The sequence below is a fragment of the Ptychodera flava genome, chromosome 1, assembly GCF_041260155.1.
Source record: "Ptychodera flava strain L36383 chromosome 1, AS_Pfla_20210202, whole genome shotgun sequence".
NCBI classification, from domain to species: Eukaryota; Metazoa; Hemichordata; class Enteropneusta; family Ptychoderidae; genus Ptychodera; species Ptychodera flava.
Genome location: NC_091928.1, coordinates 1160558 through 1178573, shown reverse-complemented (window position 1 = coordinate 1178573; position 18016 = coordinate 1160558). Strand labels below are relative to the sequence as shown.

General features: G+C 35.3%; 2 protein-coding genes across 4 annotated transcripts in view; both read right to left on the bottom strand.

The window, feature by feature from the left end:
- LOC139116119 (N-acetylglucosamine-1-phosphotransferase subunits alpha/beta-like) overlaps positions 1 to 1708 on the bottom strand; it is a 119580-nt gene extending 117872 nt beyond the window's left edge. For both annotated transcript variants that reach the window (XM_070678776.1, XM_070678700.1), the window contains exon 1: positions 1467 to 1708. In XM_070678776.1, coding sequence (XP_070534877.1) covers positions 1467 to 1595 — 129 coding nt within the window. In that variant the 5' untranslated portion in view covers positions 1596 to 1708. The remainder of the gene's footprint in view (positions 1 to 1466) is intronic.
- Positions 1709 to 7787: 6079 nt separating this feature from the next.
- Positions 7788 to 18016, bottom strand: part of LOC139115989 (protein SpAN-like) — a 48372-nt gene continuing 38143 nt past the window's right edge. Inside the window, exons 11-13 of one of the 2 annotated variants that reach the window (XM_070678582.1) lie at positions 17082 to 17182; positions 16614 to 16744; positions 7788 to 15125 (exon numbers count right to left, since the gene is read on the bottom strand). In XM_070678582.1, the coding sequence (XP_070534683.1) occupies positions 14996 to 15125; positions 16614 to 16744; positions 17082 to 17182 (362 nt within the window). In that variant the 3' untranslated portion in view covers positions 7788 to 14995. The remainder of the gene's footprint in view (positions 15126 to 16613; positions 16745 to 17081; positions 17183 to 18016) is intronic. The other variant, XM_070678510.1, reaches the window with a different exon arrangement.

The following is an 18016-nucleotide window of genomic DNA, read 5'->3' as shown; positions in this document are numbered from 1 at the left end:
GTATCGATAGCGTTTTACAGGTCATGTGACCTCCTATTATGTCAGGTGACACTGTTGTCCCGTTTTCGATAGTTTTTTTGGTAGAAGCTATTGAGTTCGCTACGAGCGGCGGTCACAAATTGTCGTCTGACACCGCATCAGTGATACTGTCAACATACTGCCGTCAGGTCAAAGTAACTGAAATTTTGACTAAAGTCCTGATTTAGCATTGAATTTTGAATGTGGGGGAGAATAATGATGTTGAAAATATTCTTTCCATTGTTTGCTACGATCGCATGTAGTTTTAACGAAAACTGCGCAGTTGTTTCGAGAAAAAAAGTACATTTAATGAACGTAAGAAGTGTACAAGTTTTCGGACAGACAATATTTAGCATAATCGTGTAAACGTAGTAAGTGACTTACCGCGTAAAAACTTGACAGGTAAATAATGCCATACGATGAAATATACTCGCTATTTTTATTAAATAATGCCTGTGCGATTCTAATTCAAACAAAATATGCAATGGAAACAATTATAAGTAATACTCACTGAACAAACTTAGCGAAGTTAGCCGCACCGTACGATACAAGGTGCCGAAAGCAACACATACAGAGACAGCCCGTGTCCGATATCTAAGCGCTATAGGGCCTACACGTCGAAATATAGTTGAGTCGTCCATGGATTAAACATAACTAATTATCATGAAATATTCTTATATACTGTTTTCTAAACACATCAAAATTAAAAATAGGTGGTTTGAAGTTTCAAATTATCAATAGTTAGCTCCTAATCACATTCAAACACGACGTCCGATTTCTGGGATTGCAGTCCGATTACTACGCCCTTGACATCGGGTCAAACTTTGGCAACTTTGACCCCGAAATACCACTCCTGTCGTGTCAACTGAGTTTGAGGATAACCATAATAAAGTTTCGAAAGGTATGGTAATAAGATTTCGTATTGCTGGTCATTTACGACACGACTTTGGGCGAAATCCACTACCCTGTCCGAAAACTGTCACACTGAGTGTATTTACAACGAAAACATCACGAGATTTCTAAAAGTTAACAGTATTTGTGAATAGAGGTCATTTCGCAATTTCCGAAGTTATTTTGTGAACACTTGTCAAGGAAGTGTTCGAAGATTAAAGAAAACTCCTCCACGGCTTTCATTTCATTCTCTCCATTGTACAACATACATTGTGACGCAAATAGATACCAACTAGCCGCTTTTGCAACACGTGGCGCCTGGCTGTAAACTGTCTGCTTATTCGCGATGTATTATGAAGGGCAACTGTTGAAGGTCTCTGATAAACGATCTCTCTATTTTTTAATATTTTCATTTAATTTGCTATGCTGAGTGACAATATTAGACACAATCATGATGGAAAACTTCGAGTTATAAATTCGACGTTACTGTAAAGGTCGGGAACTGCTGTGTTGTCAGTGTGATTTATATACCAAATATAATGTTGTCGATTTCTTACCTCACCAAACTGAAACGCTGAGATCAACGTAAGTAAAACACTTCCAAAACACAAAACCAGGCCATATCTGTGTGACAGACATGTGTAGGTTTGCTTCTGTAACAGCTTATAGATTTCTTCTTTTGTCATTGTAGAATCTACCGCGTTACTGGAAATTTAACCCTTCTACTACACTGTGTTTTAAAGTTGGGAAGAGCGTCCGCCCAGTTTCACATGGGGGCTGCCATGTTTTAATCAGAGAGGGCTGTGGGTAATACAAGTTTACAATTGAACAAAAATAAGCGTGTTGTAGTTCTGGGAGTAACACGCAACAGAAAACATATTTACGACAACAAAATAGAATATAAACTATTTGAACGCATTACAGCTAGGAAAAGAAACAATCTAAAAAGTATTTCATTTTTTCTTTGTTCGTCGCCTGGCGGCGCTCTTCTTATGGTCGTATCAAAGGGCATGCAGAGTGCCGGGTGTACAGGACGCTATACACCGCAGACATCTCGCTTGACTATTAGAGACTGTTCAGAATTTACTTCCAGGGGGCGGCGGATTTTCAGGGGGGCACCCATTTCCCCAAGAAAAATTAGGGGGGGGGCAGACAAAAATACCTCAAGCTTTTAGGGGGGGGGGGGCCAAGGAAAATAAAAGCATCATTTCAATATTTGCTTAGAATTTCTGATCTATACAATAATCCAATAATCCTATATGTGCATCCAGAAGATCATGTGGCACTGCATCAATGCTATGGTGTCAGATTGTTGAAATATTGTGTACACAAAAAATTTGCTGTAGTTCAAGAAGTGATCTCAGTGTGTATGAGGCTAGGAGAAATGTGGACTAAGGCTTACACATTGTGTATCAATGCCAATACTTTTGTGTCCCATTCATTCTGATTTGTATAATCAAAGATTTCTCGGTGATAGCTGGCAGAAAAGGCAAAAAAATACAAATTAATATGTATCGTTTCCTGCCATCTGAAAACATGCGCATTATGACTATTTTAAAATTACAGTTTGTTAAAAAATTTGAAATATGAATGCAATGTCAATTTTGAAAAATACTGCTGATAAAATGCGAACTTTGACTTTAACACAGCGTTATCTGCATTTTAATATGAACATTGGATTGTGAATAGAATGAGCAGAATAACATGAATTCATGTTATGGATAAGGTACTTTGTTCAAGAAATGTTCTAAAATATTCCTCAGCATTGTTGCTTTCAATGGCAGCTACTTGGTTCTATGGCAACCATGAAATTTGAAAAAAAAAGAGAAAAGTAAAAACTAGTTGGTTTTCGATAATTTTAATTCCTAATGTTTAAAACTTTCACTGTGAGTCTGCAAGTTATTCAGCATCATCAAGTAAGCTGAACTTGTGCATGTACATCTCACTTTCCAGAAATATCTGGATATCTGCAAATGATACTACCATTAAACTTCAAAGATATACCAGTATATCACTTTGCCAATTATCTGCTCCTCTGATTTTCTGTTCACCATTCCACCTGACTTCTGTGCTTTTGCGTGCATCATGTGTCAGTGAGACATAACAAAAGAAGTATTCACATTTAGTATGTAATTAACTTTTCTTCAAAAATTTACAACCAGATGTTTTTTGCTAGCCTTTCCAAAAGTGTGCCACTTGCAGTCCCTGCAAAACATTCTTTTTCTAAGTCACATCACCCTGAAATGTTTTGTTATATCATTGATTAAATGTCCACTCGCCCTAGATATTATATGGCTATACAACCTGCTGATAAGAGTTGGTGTTGAACATCTGGGTGCAGAACTACGCAATACATGCTAATATTTTTATTACGCGTGCATTCCTAATAAATACGCGGTTGTATGGTAATTTGGGGGAGGGGGACTTGAAAAACTTTGGGTCATATAGATGGGGGGGCTTGAAAATTTTTGAGGGTATTGAGGGGGGTCTGAAAAAAAATAAGATTTCAATTGCAATTCCTCCAGCCCTGCCCCCCTTCCCCCCCCCCCATTTTTTGCTCACGTGTTTACACACGTGGGCATATGTCGCAGCGATGTCTATCTGTCTGTCTGTCTGTCCGTCTGTGTGTCTGTCTGTCTGTCTGTCTGTCTGTTGGTCCATTTTCTCAAAAACGGCTTATCAGATCAGAATCAAATCTGGTACATATATTCAGTTAGCAAATGGCAAGGACTGATTAGTTTTTGGTGGGTCTGGCTTGCATACTTTTTGCTCATTTGCATAATTAATGATTTTAGAAAAAATGGATATATATTAAAAACAACTACACAAAATTTGATGAGATTTGCTACAAATGTTGATCACACCAAGATATATCAGCAGTGGGAACCATTAAGGGTGACATGAAAGATAAATGCTAATTTGCATATTTAATGAACTTTCCTAACTAGGGATATATGTCTGATTTGACTTGATCAAAATTAACCAAACTTGGTATGTATATTAAAGATACTATGATTTAACATTATTGAAAGTCTTTAAGCGTTTTAATTTCAGCCAATTCCTAATTTGCATATTTCATGAACTTTGTTAATTAGGAATATATATTTGAAATGACTGGACCAAAGTTGATGAAACTTGCTACATGTATTGAAGCAACTATGATACAACATTTTTGAAAGTCATTAAACATTTTTACTTCAGCCAATTCCGAATTTGCATATTTAATGAACTTTCCCAATTAGGGATATAAATCTGAATTAACTTGAGTGTAGTTGTTGAAACTTACTATATACATCAAAGATACTGTGATATAACATTATTGAAAGTCAAAAGACATTTTTACTTCAGCCAAAACCTAATTTTAATATTAAATGAATTTTCATAATTAGGTATATTTATCTTAATGGACTTGATCAAAATTGATGAAACTTACTATGTATATTAAAGACTCTATAATTCAATATTATTGAAAGTCATCAAGCATTTTCTCTTCAGCCAATTCCTAATTTGCATATTTAATGAACTTTCCTAATTAGAGATATATGTCTGAATTGACTTGACCAAAGTTGACAAAATTTGCTACACATATTGCAGATACCATGATACAACATTACTGACAATCACTAAGCATTTTTACTAAAGCCACTTCCTAATTTACATATTTAATTGACTTTGCTTATTAGGGATATATACCGGGATTTACTTGATCAAAGTTGGCAAAACATGCTATGTACATTGATGATTATACCAGGTACTAGATCAAAACAATATCGAAAGTCATTTCACATTTTCATGTCAGCTTATTTATAATTTGCATATCTAATGAGCTTTCACAGCTCGGCATATATGGCTTGAAGGACTTGGCCAACGGTAATTACACTTGCTAGATAAAGTGGTGATACAATAAGAGCAGTAAAATTACTTTAATATTTTTATTTCAGCTAATTACATATTTGTATACTTCATGACCTTTTAGAATTAATCGGCGGTGATTATTGTTCATTATGTTGATCATAATAATTTCAATGAAGTTGCAAACATGTGGTAAAGGTTCAAATTTACACATAACTTCAATATATAATGAAACACGTGAGCATTTACAGTTCATATCTGGTTTTAAATGCAGCCTAATGGTGCATGAAGGGGGAGAGTGGCGCTAGTGGAATCGTTATTTAAATTTATTTCTTCAGACTCCTCCTGTAAATACCCTCAAAAAATTTCAAATCCCCCCATACTTGGAAATTAGTAATATCTCATTTACATCTCTATCTTTCACAATGTTGACCAACCGATAAAATCCCTGATAAGTCCACGGATTAGCATAATTAGTTGTGTTGACTAATTAATTACAAGATGTGAGAAAAATGTCCTTGTAATGGGATGTAAAATAAATAATGAGTCATGAGGCTGGGTTAGGTTACAGAATCAGTTATTTTATGTACTCCGATCAGTCGGAGCATGAAGAAAAGGAGAGGAACTGATAGAGAAAACTGAGAAAAACTTGATAATATTAATCAAGACTCAGGTCCCCCTGCGGTTTAACATACCTACTGATCATTCACATCTTTGTTTACTCCATGGATAATTTATTCATTGCAAAATGACAAATACATGTACAGCTATATAGGAATGGAAGTACACTGAATGATAATATTCAAAGAGATATATTCATTTTGTGTACCATAGTCAACACTATTTATGAATGTTCATTGATACACGAGTAGGGTGCACTCAAATATGTTTTTACAAACTTAAAGATGCTTTCTTAAAGTCCACGCATTGCCTATAGGTGCTAATCTAGTTAAAGTAGCTATCAACCCTTTTGAGTGCTGTATTTTTTCCCACCAAAATTTTAGTCCAACATTTTATCAATTTTTATGAACTTTTCTGTAATTTTTCTGATAATTTTGGTCCAAATGAACACAACATGTCATTGGCCTCAGTATTTTATCAAAATCTTGACAAAAATCTGACAAAAATTGACCGAGGTATAATTTAGAAGGGTGACAAAAATTGACTTTGGTGCTCAAAGGGTTAACACAGCTTGAGAACTATCTAAATATTTTTCTAAATTTTAAATTTCAGCAGCTGTATAGACTAAGCATTGCAGGGCTTTTAACTCTTTATATTAGCAAACTAATTATTGATCTAAATTTTAGAATTAGCTGCTATTTAGATCGAGTGGGCCTACAAAATATTTTGGGATGAGATATCTGATATTTTACCAATCTAACTATCTATCATTCAACACTTTATAAAGAAGACATAATTAGATCAACCTTACTAGCAGACCTACAAAAATGTTTTGGGACAATAAACTGAATATTTAGCTTTTAATTATCATTCTAAACTTTATAAATTATGCACTATTTAGATTAAGCTTTCCCAGGACCAGTGGACCTAGTACATAAAAGTACTGGTATGATCCAATATTTAGCCAATCTAATTATATATCTATACTTAATAAATAAGCCATATTTAAGATAAACCTGATGGGTAGACCTACAAAACCTGATTGGATGATATATCAGATATTTAGTCGAGCTATTCTTCTAAACTTTATAGTTTTGGGATGATATATGACATTTAGCTGCTCTCATTATCATTCCAAAATATATAAATTAGCCGCTATTTAGTATAGCTGTCTGGTGGACCAACAAACAAGCTTTTGGACGATATATTTGATATTTAGCTTATCTAATTATCATTCTAAACTTTTATAAATAAGCCGCTATTTAGATCAAGCTGTCAGGTGAACCTATGAAAAGTAAACAGCATTAGTAGTCTTTATTAACCCTTTGAATAATGCAATTTTTCCCACCAAAATTTTAGTGCAACATTATAATAATTTTTATGAATTTTTCTGTAATTTTTTTGGACTGAATGGACATAACACTTCATTTGCTCCAGGTTTTCATCAAAATTTTGGCAAAAGTCTTTAAAAATTTGACAAGGGTATGTTTTATAAAGGCAACAAACATTGACTTTGGTGCTCAGAGAAGTAGAAGTTGAATGATTTGCCACTCTCTTTCCTACAAACCAGAAACAATAAATGCAAACATCCACAGAGGCTGGTAATCTAGACTGTATATAATAAATAGTCATATACAACAACACACAATTATCTTACCTGAATTCTTCAGTTGATGACTAGGAAAATACAAGTTATTTGACGTTCAGCAACAACAACAGATTAGTTTCATAGTTTTACATTAGTTTTTATTATGGCAAAGCAGCAATTTCAAGAGTAACCCCTCCGCTGAAAATTGTTTGATCTCGAAATGATGAATGCCCCTCCGATTTGCTGCTAGAAGTTACCCTTCAATCAATGCTTTGTTTAACAGACAAAATTTGACAGCAAACAGATGAGAGAAAATTATGCTTAAACCATGCATGGCCAAATAAATTCAGAAAAAATGCTAAAACGCAAATAATAAGAACTGCTTGCTAGCTATTCTAGCTTACTGAAGGTTACACCATGTATGTCCATCCATGATTATACACTTGGCTTACATTGTCAAGAGCAGGAGAGGACCCCCATCATAGCAATTAACAAGTGATTACAAGATGGTCTATATCCCATCTGTTACACTGTACTTTCTATTTGCAAATAATGATTCATACTTTTCAGCTTTCATTTGCAAAAGAGGTTTTCATCTCAATGAAAGTGTTTTGCTGATCGAGCTTCTGTGATAACCTAGAGACAGTCCCTGTTTCATTAGCGCAAAAACTCAACTATAAACAGGAAATTTAATGAAGTGACCTAAATGAAGATTCCATCATACTTTGTGGAAATACTTTAAATTTCTTGATCACTTTAACTGGATAAACGTTGATGAGAGAGATAGAAGAGAAATGATAGACCAGTTACAGACAAATTGTGAAAAAATGATAAAATCTATTCTTTTTGATGTCCAAAATTTACAGTACTTCTAAAAATGGTATCAGACTCAACTTACATCATATATAATTGAAATTAAAAGTCATTTACAAACTTACATCATATAAAATTGAAATTAAAAGTCATTTACAAACTGCAGTGTACAAAATGCCAAAGAACAATAAAGAAATTAAATCTAAACAAGTCATCATTGATGACACAGTCCCCACTTGTTAATGTGTATTTTGATTACAAGTGCTCAGAGAAGACAGAGTCCTGTTCATTGGGTCTGTAATTAAAAATACTGAGCTACAAATGGGACTTAAGGCCAAGAATGAGTTTGTAGTACAGTTTTATGGTTCAACTGTTGAATTGAACAAGTGATATCTGAAGACAGTGTTGATGGCAAATAGCAATAATCTGGCGGTGACAGCCATACAAAACTAAACACCTCAGTGCAATTGGGTGTTTCAATGTGTCACATGCAACCATGTATGAAAATCGTTTTTTAAATTTTAACCACTGTACATGCAGCGTCTGATAACTTGCTGTTTACATACAAAGAAAACATTACCAACTATAAGCTTGGCATCACTGACAGCAGAGCTAAAGAAAAAGTATACAAAGTCATGCATTTGCAGGACAGTAAATTTGCGTAAAGTTTGTGCAAGGTACCGATGTATCAAATATCAAGGCAATCTGGCCCGAGTTTTAAGTTGTAGCATTTTGACAGAGTTAGCCTTTTTTATCTTCTTTGCATGTTTTTGATTCAAACATGTTTGTTTTAACAAGTTCACACGTCTTGATGTTCACCTCAGTGTCCAGCCTTTGATGCATCAACACATCAAATATTTAGATGGTAGCAATTAATGTGGGGTGATTCTGGGTGAAAAATATGTACCTCTTTTGATGACGTTTTGCAAAATTGTTCGTGAGCTAATGCCACATTTTTCAAAGTGAATAGCACTTTTCTGTGATGCAAATGTTATACAATTGCAAATTATTGGTGCCCATATTGGATCATATCAGGAAAAAAATTAATGTGCACATTTATGACTCAGGTCAATGTTCTTGTTCCAACTTTAAATGAAATCGTTTGCGACATGTGTGAGCTAATGACCCCTTGTAAAATCAAATGACAGGTGTATGACATACTGGGAGGTCAATGTTGTGCATACTTTGAATAAAATTAGTTGAGACGTGTCTGAGTTATGGCTAAGGGATGAAAAATAACAAAATGGCCGTAATGCAGGCATATTGGATTGTATCAAATAACAAATCAACATGCATACGTGTGACATGAGGAGTAATCCCTGTACCAAGTTTGGATGAAATCGCTCCAGGCATCTCTGATAAATTTGGGTGAACAGATGGACACACAGGTGCACGGACATAACCAAATCTACAAGTCCTACTGGACGTCGTCAATGGGGACTAAAAAACATGCATATCTTGGTAAAATGTTATGAAGCTAACTAGTACAGTAATTATTATTAGACTCAGAAACTTGAAGTTGATCTCAACGCTTGTGCAATTGGTTTGGCAATCGAGTCCAACAGTTGCTGCTGGCAGTTGCACATGTTGGTGAAGGTATAGTACAAAACATAAGATCCAAACAGATGGTTGCAGGTCGAAATTTAATCATTTTAATATCTGGTGTATGGGCAAAATTTTATAATTACTGTCAGTGTTGTGCATTTCAGTCACTGATATCTGCTGTTCATGAACATCATGTCTGGTAAAAGAAGTAGGATGACAATCTCAAAACGGACTTGGGGAAGACTCATGGTATTACAGTATTACAAAGTCCTTCTGTATGAGACTTCCTTAAATATAGAACCAATATGACTACTTTATTTGTTGAAAGAGTATCAGTACACCAATGTTGTCCCTTCAACTTCCTGATGTACAAGCATTTTGATTTTGAATCAATGTTCAGGCCATTGCTAGTCCCTTAATGCAATGTACTGTACATGATATGTTTCCTCAAGGAGACTGTTAAAAATAGAAACAGTATGCACTGTGAAATCATGCAATTGTTGCACTTTAGTAAGTCTTCTCTATTGGAGTTATGTTGATAGTCACAGCTTGTTTTACGGTACAACAGTACTGTTTTATGGAACTGAATCAAATGACCACAAAGATCAGATTGGTTGATCATCATTCCATCCACAGTTTACAGACACATTAAACCTTTTCACTGCTGTAATTTTTTCCAACCAAAATTTTAGTGCAAAATTTTACCAATTTTTATGAATTTTTCTGTAATTTTGTGATAATTTTGGGCCAAAAGGACATCACATTTCATTGGCTACAGTTTTCTACCAAATTTCTGACAAAAATATGAAAAAATTGACTGGGGAATATTTTGTAAAGGTGACATAAATTCACTCAAATGTTTCAGTCACATAATTGTAAAATTGTGATGATTTTTCGTCTTCAATTTTGATAAAATTTACAAATTTTAAAGCTGTTTCTTATGGCAAATTACAATACTTTGTAGAAATGCAATGATAATTGAGTTTTCAGATTACTCATTTGTTCTATTCAAATTCAAATACTACTTTTAAATTTCAATAATGTAATAATCAAAGATTACTTTGAACAAGTCATTGACAATGACATAGTCCCCCTTGTTATTGGGAATTTCTCACTGGAAGTGACTAAAAATTGAAGTTGATATGATGCACATGAAACAAGTAATGCGGGTACCAAAGCCCTGTCTGTGACTTATGCCATTTGGTTATGTCCTCTTACCAAGTTTGACAGAATTAGGTATGTCATGCCCTGGCTTTTTAAATGTCAAACTTCAAATTATATGCAAGAAACTGGTCCAGGCAAGTCTGAGTAATAACATAAAAAAGTCAGAATGCCAGATGTGAACCAAAAATGTCCTTATGTTCAGTAAAGAAGAGACTTCCTATAATTACCTATTGATACTGTTAAAATTAAAACGCCTTTCTTGACTGGTAAATCTTTGCATGATCAACATCTGCAGCAAGTGTCATCAGATTTAGTGCAGTCTTTCAGAATATAGATTTCTCATTACAAACATTGTTTCCCTATTCAGCCAATCTGAGGTGCCACCCTAATCACAAAAGGTCATTAAATAAGACAATAAATAAATTATCAACAGGATGTCATTATTCAGTTTTACACTACTGGAAGATCAATATCTGTACCATGTTTCATAAAATTTGATGCAGGATTTTCTGGATGTATAACACTAATAAGGAAAAGTCCTTAAATATGCAAATTAGCGATTAACTAACACGATGCTGATAAATGTCTTTATACACACTTAAAGCAAGATGAGCTCAACATCTATACCAAGTTTCAACAAATCTGAAGAAGTATTTCTTGACGTATCAGCCTTATTATGAAAATTCATTAAATATGCAAATACACAATTAATTGACATGACATGATTAAAATGTCTTTGCATGCTACTACAACACTTTCAGATCAACATCTGTACCAAGTTTCATCAAATTTGGTGCAATATTTATATGGACATAGCAAACTACTTGGGAAAGTTCATTAAATATGCAAATTAGCTATTAATCGACAAGATACTGCTGAATATCTTTGTTCGCTATTACAACACTTTGAGATCAATATCTATACCAAGTTTCATCAAATTTGCTGTTGTAATTCTAGACATATTTCCTTAATTACAAAAATTCATAAAATATGAAAATTACCGGTAGCAATTAAATGACATGATCCTGCTAACTGTCTTTGTATACTAGTGTTACAGTTCTGGACCCCCATAATATCAGCATCTGTACCATGTTTCAACAAATTTAGTGGGTATTTCTTGACTTAGTACCCTAGCAAATTAGCTATTAGTTGACATGATCCTGCCAAATGCCTTTGCACAAAGTAACAGCTCTGGTATGTATACATCTATAAGAAGTTTCATTAAATTTGAGTCAGTATTTATCAAAATATTAGCGGAATTATGAAAATACCGCAATTATACGGAGTCGCTCACATTTTATCAGAACTGGTACATACCAGTATGGTTACCAAAGATCAACCAGAAAAACAAGAATGACAAAAGCAAGTAAGGTCTGCAACTTAGGTACTGGAGGTCATCTTTAGGAACATGCATATCAACTTCTATAGCAATGGGACAAGCAGATCCTACATACATAAGCAAATGTCAACAAAAAATTAGCCAGAGAAGCTTGACAAAAAGAAAAGGTGGGAGAGTGGGGAAAAAAAGATTAGAAAAAAATATAAAAATAAGGAATTGTGTGTTAATACAAATCCAGTTTGTAAGTCCACGGAGCTAGGCTGCCTGCAGAACAACATGTCCTGAAGTCACTTTGCATTGCTGACGTAGACATCTTATACTGGTTATCTATCTACTCATCTGCTGACGTAGACAACTTAGCATATGCTATCTAGCTACCATCTTTCTAGCGCACGGCACTTGACCTAATCCTTGCTGCAAGCTTCTGGTCCAAGTTCATTCATTCTAGGCCATCAGGCTCTCATGCTGGGGCCGCACAGGGGCACCTGTCCCCCCTGATCACAACTCCCACCGAGCCGTGCTGCAGCCCCTCGGGCCGTGAGCCCACAACTCCCCCCGAGCCGTGCTGTTGCCCCTTGGGCCGCGAGTCCCATACTTTCATCTCCAACCAAGCGAGTCAACTTGGTTCGAGCGTCACCAATCCATACTTCCTACAAACATGCACTCATACATACACTTTCATGGGGGTCTCTCCGTCCAGTCTGTTTGAGTGTCCTCCGCTTGGGCCGTCCATTGCATGTACCCCCACTCAAGAAGGTGGTCTCCACCGGCCCGGTGGAACCACTTTCACTTTCGGCTTTCCAAAGGTCTGCAAACACAACTTTGCAACCCAAACCTTTGCCCAGGAAGCAGACTGGCGGAGACCCCTCACCCAATCTTTGAGTTATTTTGTGCTTAGTTTTGAAATGGTTTTTGCCTAGATTTTACTTTCGTAGTTTTGCTTGACATTGTATTTTTCCGTAGTTAGGTTATCACTGCTTTGTATTTGTCCACTGTCGCTTATTAAATTCTTTTAACACCATATCCTGTGTAGCGGTGTGTGCTTACAAAAGTGTTCTTTTAAAAAGGAATGCTACCTCATCAATCTTCTATCCCCTACCCCCTCCTGAATATCAAATATTCCACCCCTTGGTAGACCATGTTTACATAAGACCACCTGGCAGTATATTTACAACTTTGGGGATGTTTTAATTAATGCTATGAGTGCTATTATTCAAATGTAAACAGCACTTAAATCAGTTACAGATAGTGAAATTCCTTCCACTGTGGGGGGGATTATGACATCTGGAATTATCCTGGATTCAAATTTCTCATCAGTTCTTGTGTGTCTTACATGTGAAAGTTGCAAAAATTGGTTCGCAATGAAATATTTACCTCAGCTCTGTTTTCAGGACCAAATTTTACTACAAATTGATATTAAACAAGATAAAATTATGTTCACAGCCTTCGAAACTGTCTCACAACAAATCCTTAGTTGGTGTAGATCATTTTAGGTCACAAAAGAAAATTACCTAAAATATAAATATTTGGGGGTTTCCCGACACTTTGAGCAGAAAACTTATCTTATAACATCCCTCAGGACTTTGTACCAAATTACAAAGCTATCACACAATAAATTTTGAGAACAAGTTTTCTTGACCAAATATGACAAAATTGTCTTAAAAATACAAATTTGTATATTTCAGGACAATTTCCACACATCTAACTATTGTCATCCCTGGACATCTGTACACCAAATGTAAAAGCCGTCTGTCCAGGGGCTTTAAAATGAAAATATTTTTTACGATTTTTTGACCAAAAATAACAAAAATTGCCCCAAAACAGTAATATTTCCAATTTTGTCGTAATTTCAACAATTAGAAGGGTAACACCCCTGCAAACATCCAATCAAAATTTGAGAGCAATTGGGCTAGCAGTTTCAGAGAAGAAGAAATTTTACTTAAAATGAGAAAAATAACCAAAAAATTAAGCAAAAATATAAAATTCAAGATATCTTCACGATATTCATCAAACTGATTTGGATCAACCTTAGTAATCTGTATACCAAATATCAAAGCTATCAGATTAGTTATTCTTGAAAAAAAAACACTTTTGACCAAAAATTCGGAAAATTGCCCCAAAATTACAAATATAAAAATTTCAATTCAATTTGTATACACTTGACTGATGTCATTTTGAGGAACATGTATGCCAACTTTCAGAGCAATCAGATGAGTGGTTTCAGAGTTAAACATTTTTTGACTAAAAACTGAAAAAATTACCTGAAAAATAGAAACATGCAAATGTCATCCTAAATTTTACACATCTGCTTTAGAATACCTAAAGGAACCTGCACAACAAGTTTCAACCCTATCTGACCAAAGGTTACAGAGTTTTAGGAATTTGCAGGGTTTTTCCTTTTTTCCCCTCATTTGCATATTTTTGACACTGACAAGTTCATTTGAACAAATTCACATCTCCACCCCTAGGTGCACCTGTACACAAAATACTAAGACAGTAGGTTCTGCCGTTTAGCTGTTTTTGATGTGGACGGACATACATACATACATACATACATACGTACGTACATACATACATACATACATACATACAGACATGCAAATGGCATGCAAATGAACTGATTCAGCTTATACGATTACCTCACATTGGTATACCAAATGTGAGCTAAAAATTCATATTTTATGCAAATTAGTAATTCAGTGACAAAATACTGTCAAATGTCTTTATGTGCTATTAGAGCTGTGTGTGACCGACATTTGCACAAAGTTTCGTCAAACTTGGTGCAATCCCTTAAGAAACAGAGCTCTTTTTTTCAATAAATCACTAATTATGCAAATTAGCACTAATTATGCATGCCGCACCCAAAATAATGGATGTGCATATGTATGCCATAGTGCATTATCTTGTACCAAGTTTGAAAGAAACTGGCTCAGACATGTCCAAGATATGTGCGTGGACGGACGGACTGACGGAAGTCAAACCATAAGTCCCCCTCGGACTTCGTCCGGGGGAATAAAAATACACAAAAAATGATTACAACTACAACATTTACTAGTGTAAGCTAGACATGCCAATAAAGCAATTCAAAACACAAAAATTATCTAAAATGTCAGTACAACAGCTTTACTGATAAAAGTGTCTCATACAGCCATACAATATTTATGTTATTGCATTATAATAAATTCATATTTTGCATAGAATCCCTGGAATGTGAACTGTTCATCAGTGGTAAAGGTGATCACCATTCTGTTACTGGTTGATATTATTACACCAGTAGGTCCTCCACCACAAATTCTGCAAAAACAAACATTTGTGAGAATTTGCAAATTACCACAGTGAGTCCAGCCAATGAACAATTAAATGATGGATGTGCCAACTGCGTAAGTTCAGCAAGGCTGTTTGCATGAGCAGTCTGATAGGCACACACATTCACAAATTGTAATAACGTACATACAAGTACACTGATACCAATAGGCTCCATATACAGTTGGGGCATGGGTAGGTTTCATGTACAGGTTGTATTAAAGTAGGTAGCTTTCACGTACACGTGATTAAGTGTGCAGGTTTAGTATGGGTAGGGTGGGTAGTTTTCATATACAGATGATAAGTGGGTAGTTTTCATATACAGATGATACATGGGTAGTTTTCATATACAGATGATAGGTGGGTAGGTTTCATATACAGATGATAAGTAGGTAGTTTTCATATACAGATGATACGTGGGTAGTTTTCATATACAGATGATAAGTGGGTAGTTTTCATATACAGATGATACGTGGGTAGTTTTCATATACAGATGATACGTGGGTAGTTTTCATATACAGATGATATGTGGGTAGTTTTCATATACAGATGATACGTGGGTAGTTTTCATGTACAGACAATAAGTGGGTATGTTTCACACAGAGATGATCAGTGGGTTGATAGGTTCAGTATACAGAGCGAGTAGGTTTCACATAAGATGGTAAGTAGGTAGGTTTCATATACAGATGGCAAGGGGGCTGGTTTCATGTACAGATGGTGGCGCATGCCAGCTGCGGTTAGGTTTCATACTCAGATAGTAAATGAATGTACCCATTGTTTTTGAAATGGTGACATCACATCATGATATCAAGGCAACAGGTAATCCTGTAACATTGGCATTTCTACCGCATGCATCATTACTCTGTGTCATGATTTGTTGATTTACAATCACATGGTATGCATCATTTTGGTTCCGGTCAACAGTTTTGAAGACTGTTAGCCAGATCACAGTTAGGAACAACTCCTGGCTATGTAAGTTTAAAAGTGCTCTTCATATGCATGCATGCACATTCTGGTGGTGTTCTCTGTGACCAAGAAAAATAGTAGCCCACTAACTTCTCAATTTTTTGTTTGAAAATTGGAAGAGGTAAAACACACATTGACTGGCCATATTCAGTATTGGCTTGTTTTCCTTTTCGCCTGAGAGTCACTCATAGCAGTCTGTTTCCCCAGCCTATGGCCTTGTGAAACACTGTTTTTGGAAAAACCTCAGGCTCTTGGGAAACAAGTATATGCCTCTGCTAACCTCATGGCCAGTCAATATATTGCATATCACTCAATATGTACCATACTGCACACTGTACAGAAGTCCACACTGTATCCCCAGACCTGATTTGATCCTCACTCCTTGGCCCTTCTACCTGCAGCAGATTGGCACTGTATAGTAACTTCAAAGGAGAGTAATTGCTTGTATGAAATTATGACATGTGACACCGAGGAACTTTGTTGGCTTCAAAAGCTGTAATACTGTATACTTACCGTGCTGGTGTGGCCCATTCAAATCCAAGAGAAATCTCAATGTAGTCATGGATACAGGTAGGACTGTCACTGCTAGATCTTTGCATTTGAAAGCTTTGAAAGGTAAGTTTTATAAGATATTCTGATGGTGCCTGTAAAAATAGGAATTATTCATTGTAGAAATGTGTTCTTTTGTTTCCATGATCCGTAGAGGTCACTGTAACTATAGTAACAACAATGAAATGGAAATTGTTGATTTTATTACAGTATAGTCACAGTATAGCTAAAGATAACAGCAGCAAGCACACTTCAATAATAAAGAACTCTGTTGAAGTCTCACCAGAGAAGAGATTCAGATTCAGATACCTGTCCCTTGAGGATAACCAACACAGTTTATATATTGAAACACTGCCGTTACAAAAAACGCGTACTTGGTGAAAATGCTTTTACTTAAGAACAATTTAAGGATTTAGTAGATTAATTACCTACCTGTACAGTCCATTGACATTCTAGATTATTGTTGTAATTATTTGGATATCCAGGTGAAGTGAATGAACCTTCTGATTCAGTCAGTATTTCTCCGCATTCTCCTGTAAATTCAAAGACATCAATGTCATCAGATCTCACCCGATTTTTCAAGACAACATTACTGTATTATTATCATATTGGCAAAAGAAGAGGGGGGAATTCGGTGTCAAATATTTGTAAGAGATTTGTCTTGTATTATTTGTTTCTGGTGGGTTGAATGACACCTATGCCTGTTTCATTATACTTTATGGAATCTATCAAATTACCAGAGGACCAATAATTCCTCTTAAAGTTTATTTTAAAAGGATGATACACAGCCAGCCAAAGATAAGAATATCATTTGATTGGTGGTATATGTAGACAAAAGAACTAAATTGGAGACTGTCAGCTAACCGTTAGGTCTTGTTATTTTCAAAGATTAAACATTTTTCATTCAAACTGCAGCAATTTTTTTACAATTAAAAACCTTGTAAATTGATTCTTGTTGTATAGGAGTGGCAATGTTTATGCCATTTATACATCACAATCAACAATATAGGTTGAGTTCATAAAAACCATAAAGATGTTTTCAGTGATGGAATCATAATAAATATGCCTTGCATTTATGAATCAAAAACATTTAACCCTCTAAAATATAAAGAGCCACCATTATCCAATGATGTAGGGATGCTTCTGATCTTTTTTTTAATCAACTACAAAAATACGGGTGCTCATCAAGACGCCTTTGATGTCCATTTGATGAACTGCCCATCTTGGATGATGGCCAACTTGCCACCATGTCTCAGTGGAAAATAATCACATATTCATTACACTGATGCAGTGCAATATTAAATAAACTCCACACTGGTAAACCTACATCTCTGTACATTTTCGTCAAAAGACATCAGAAATATAAA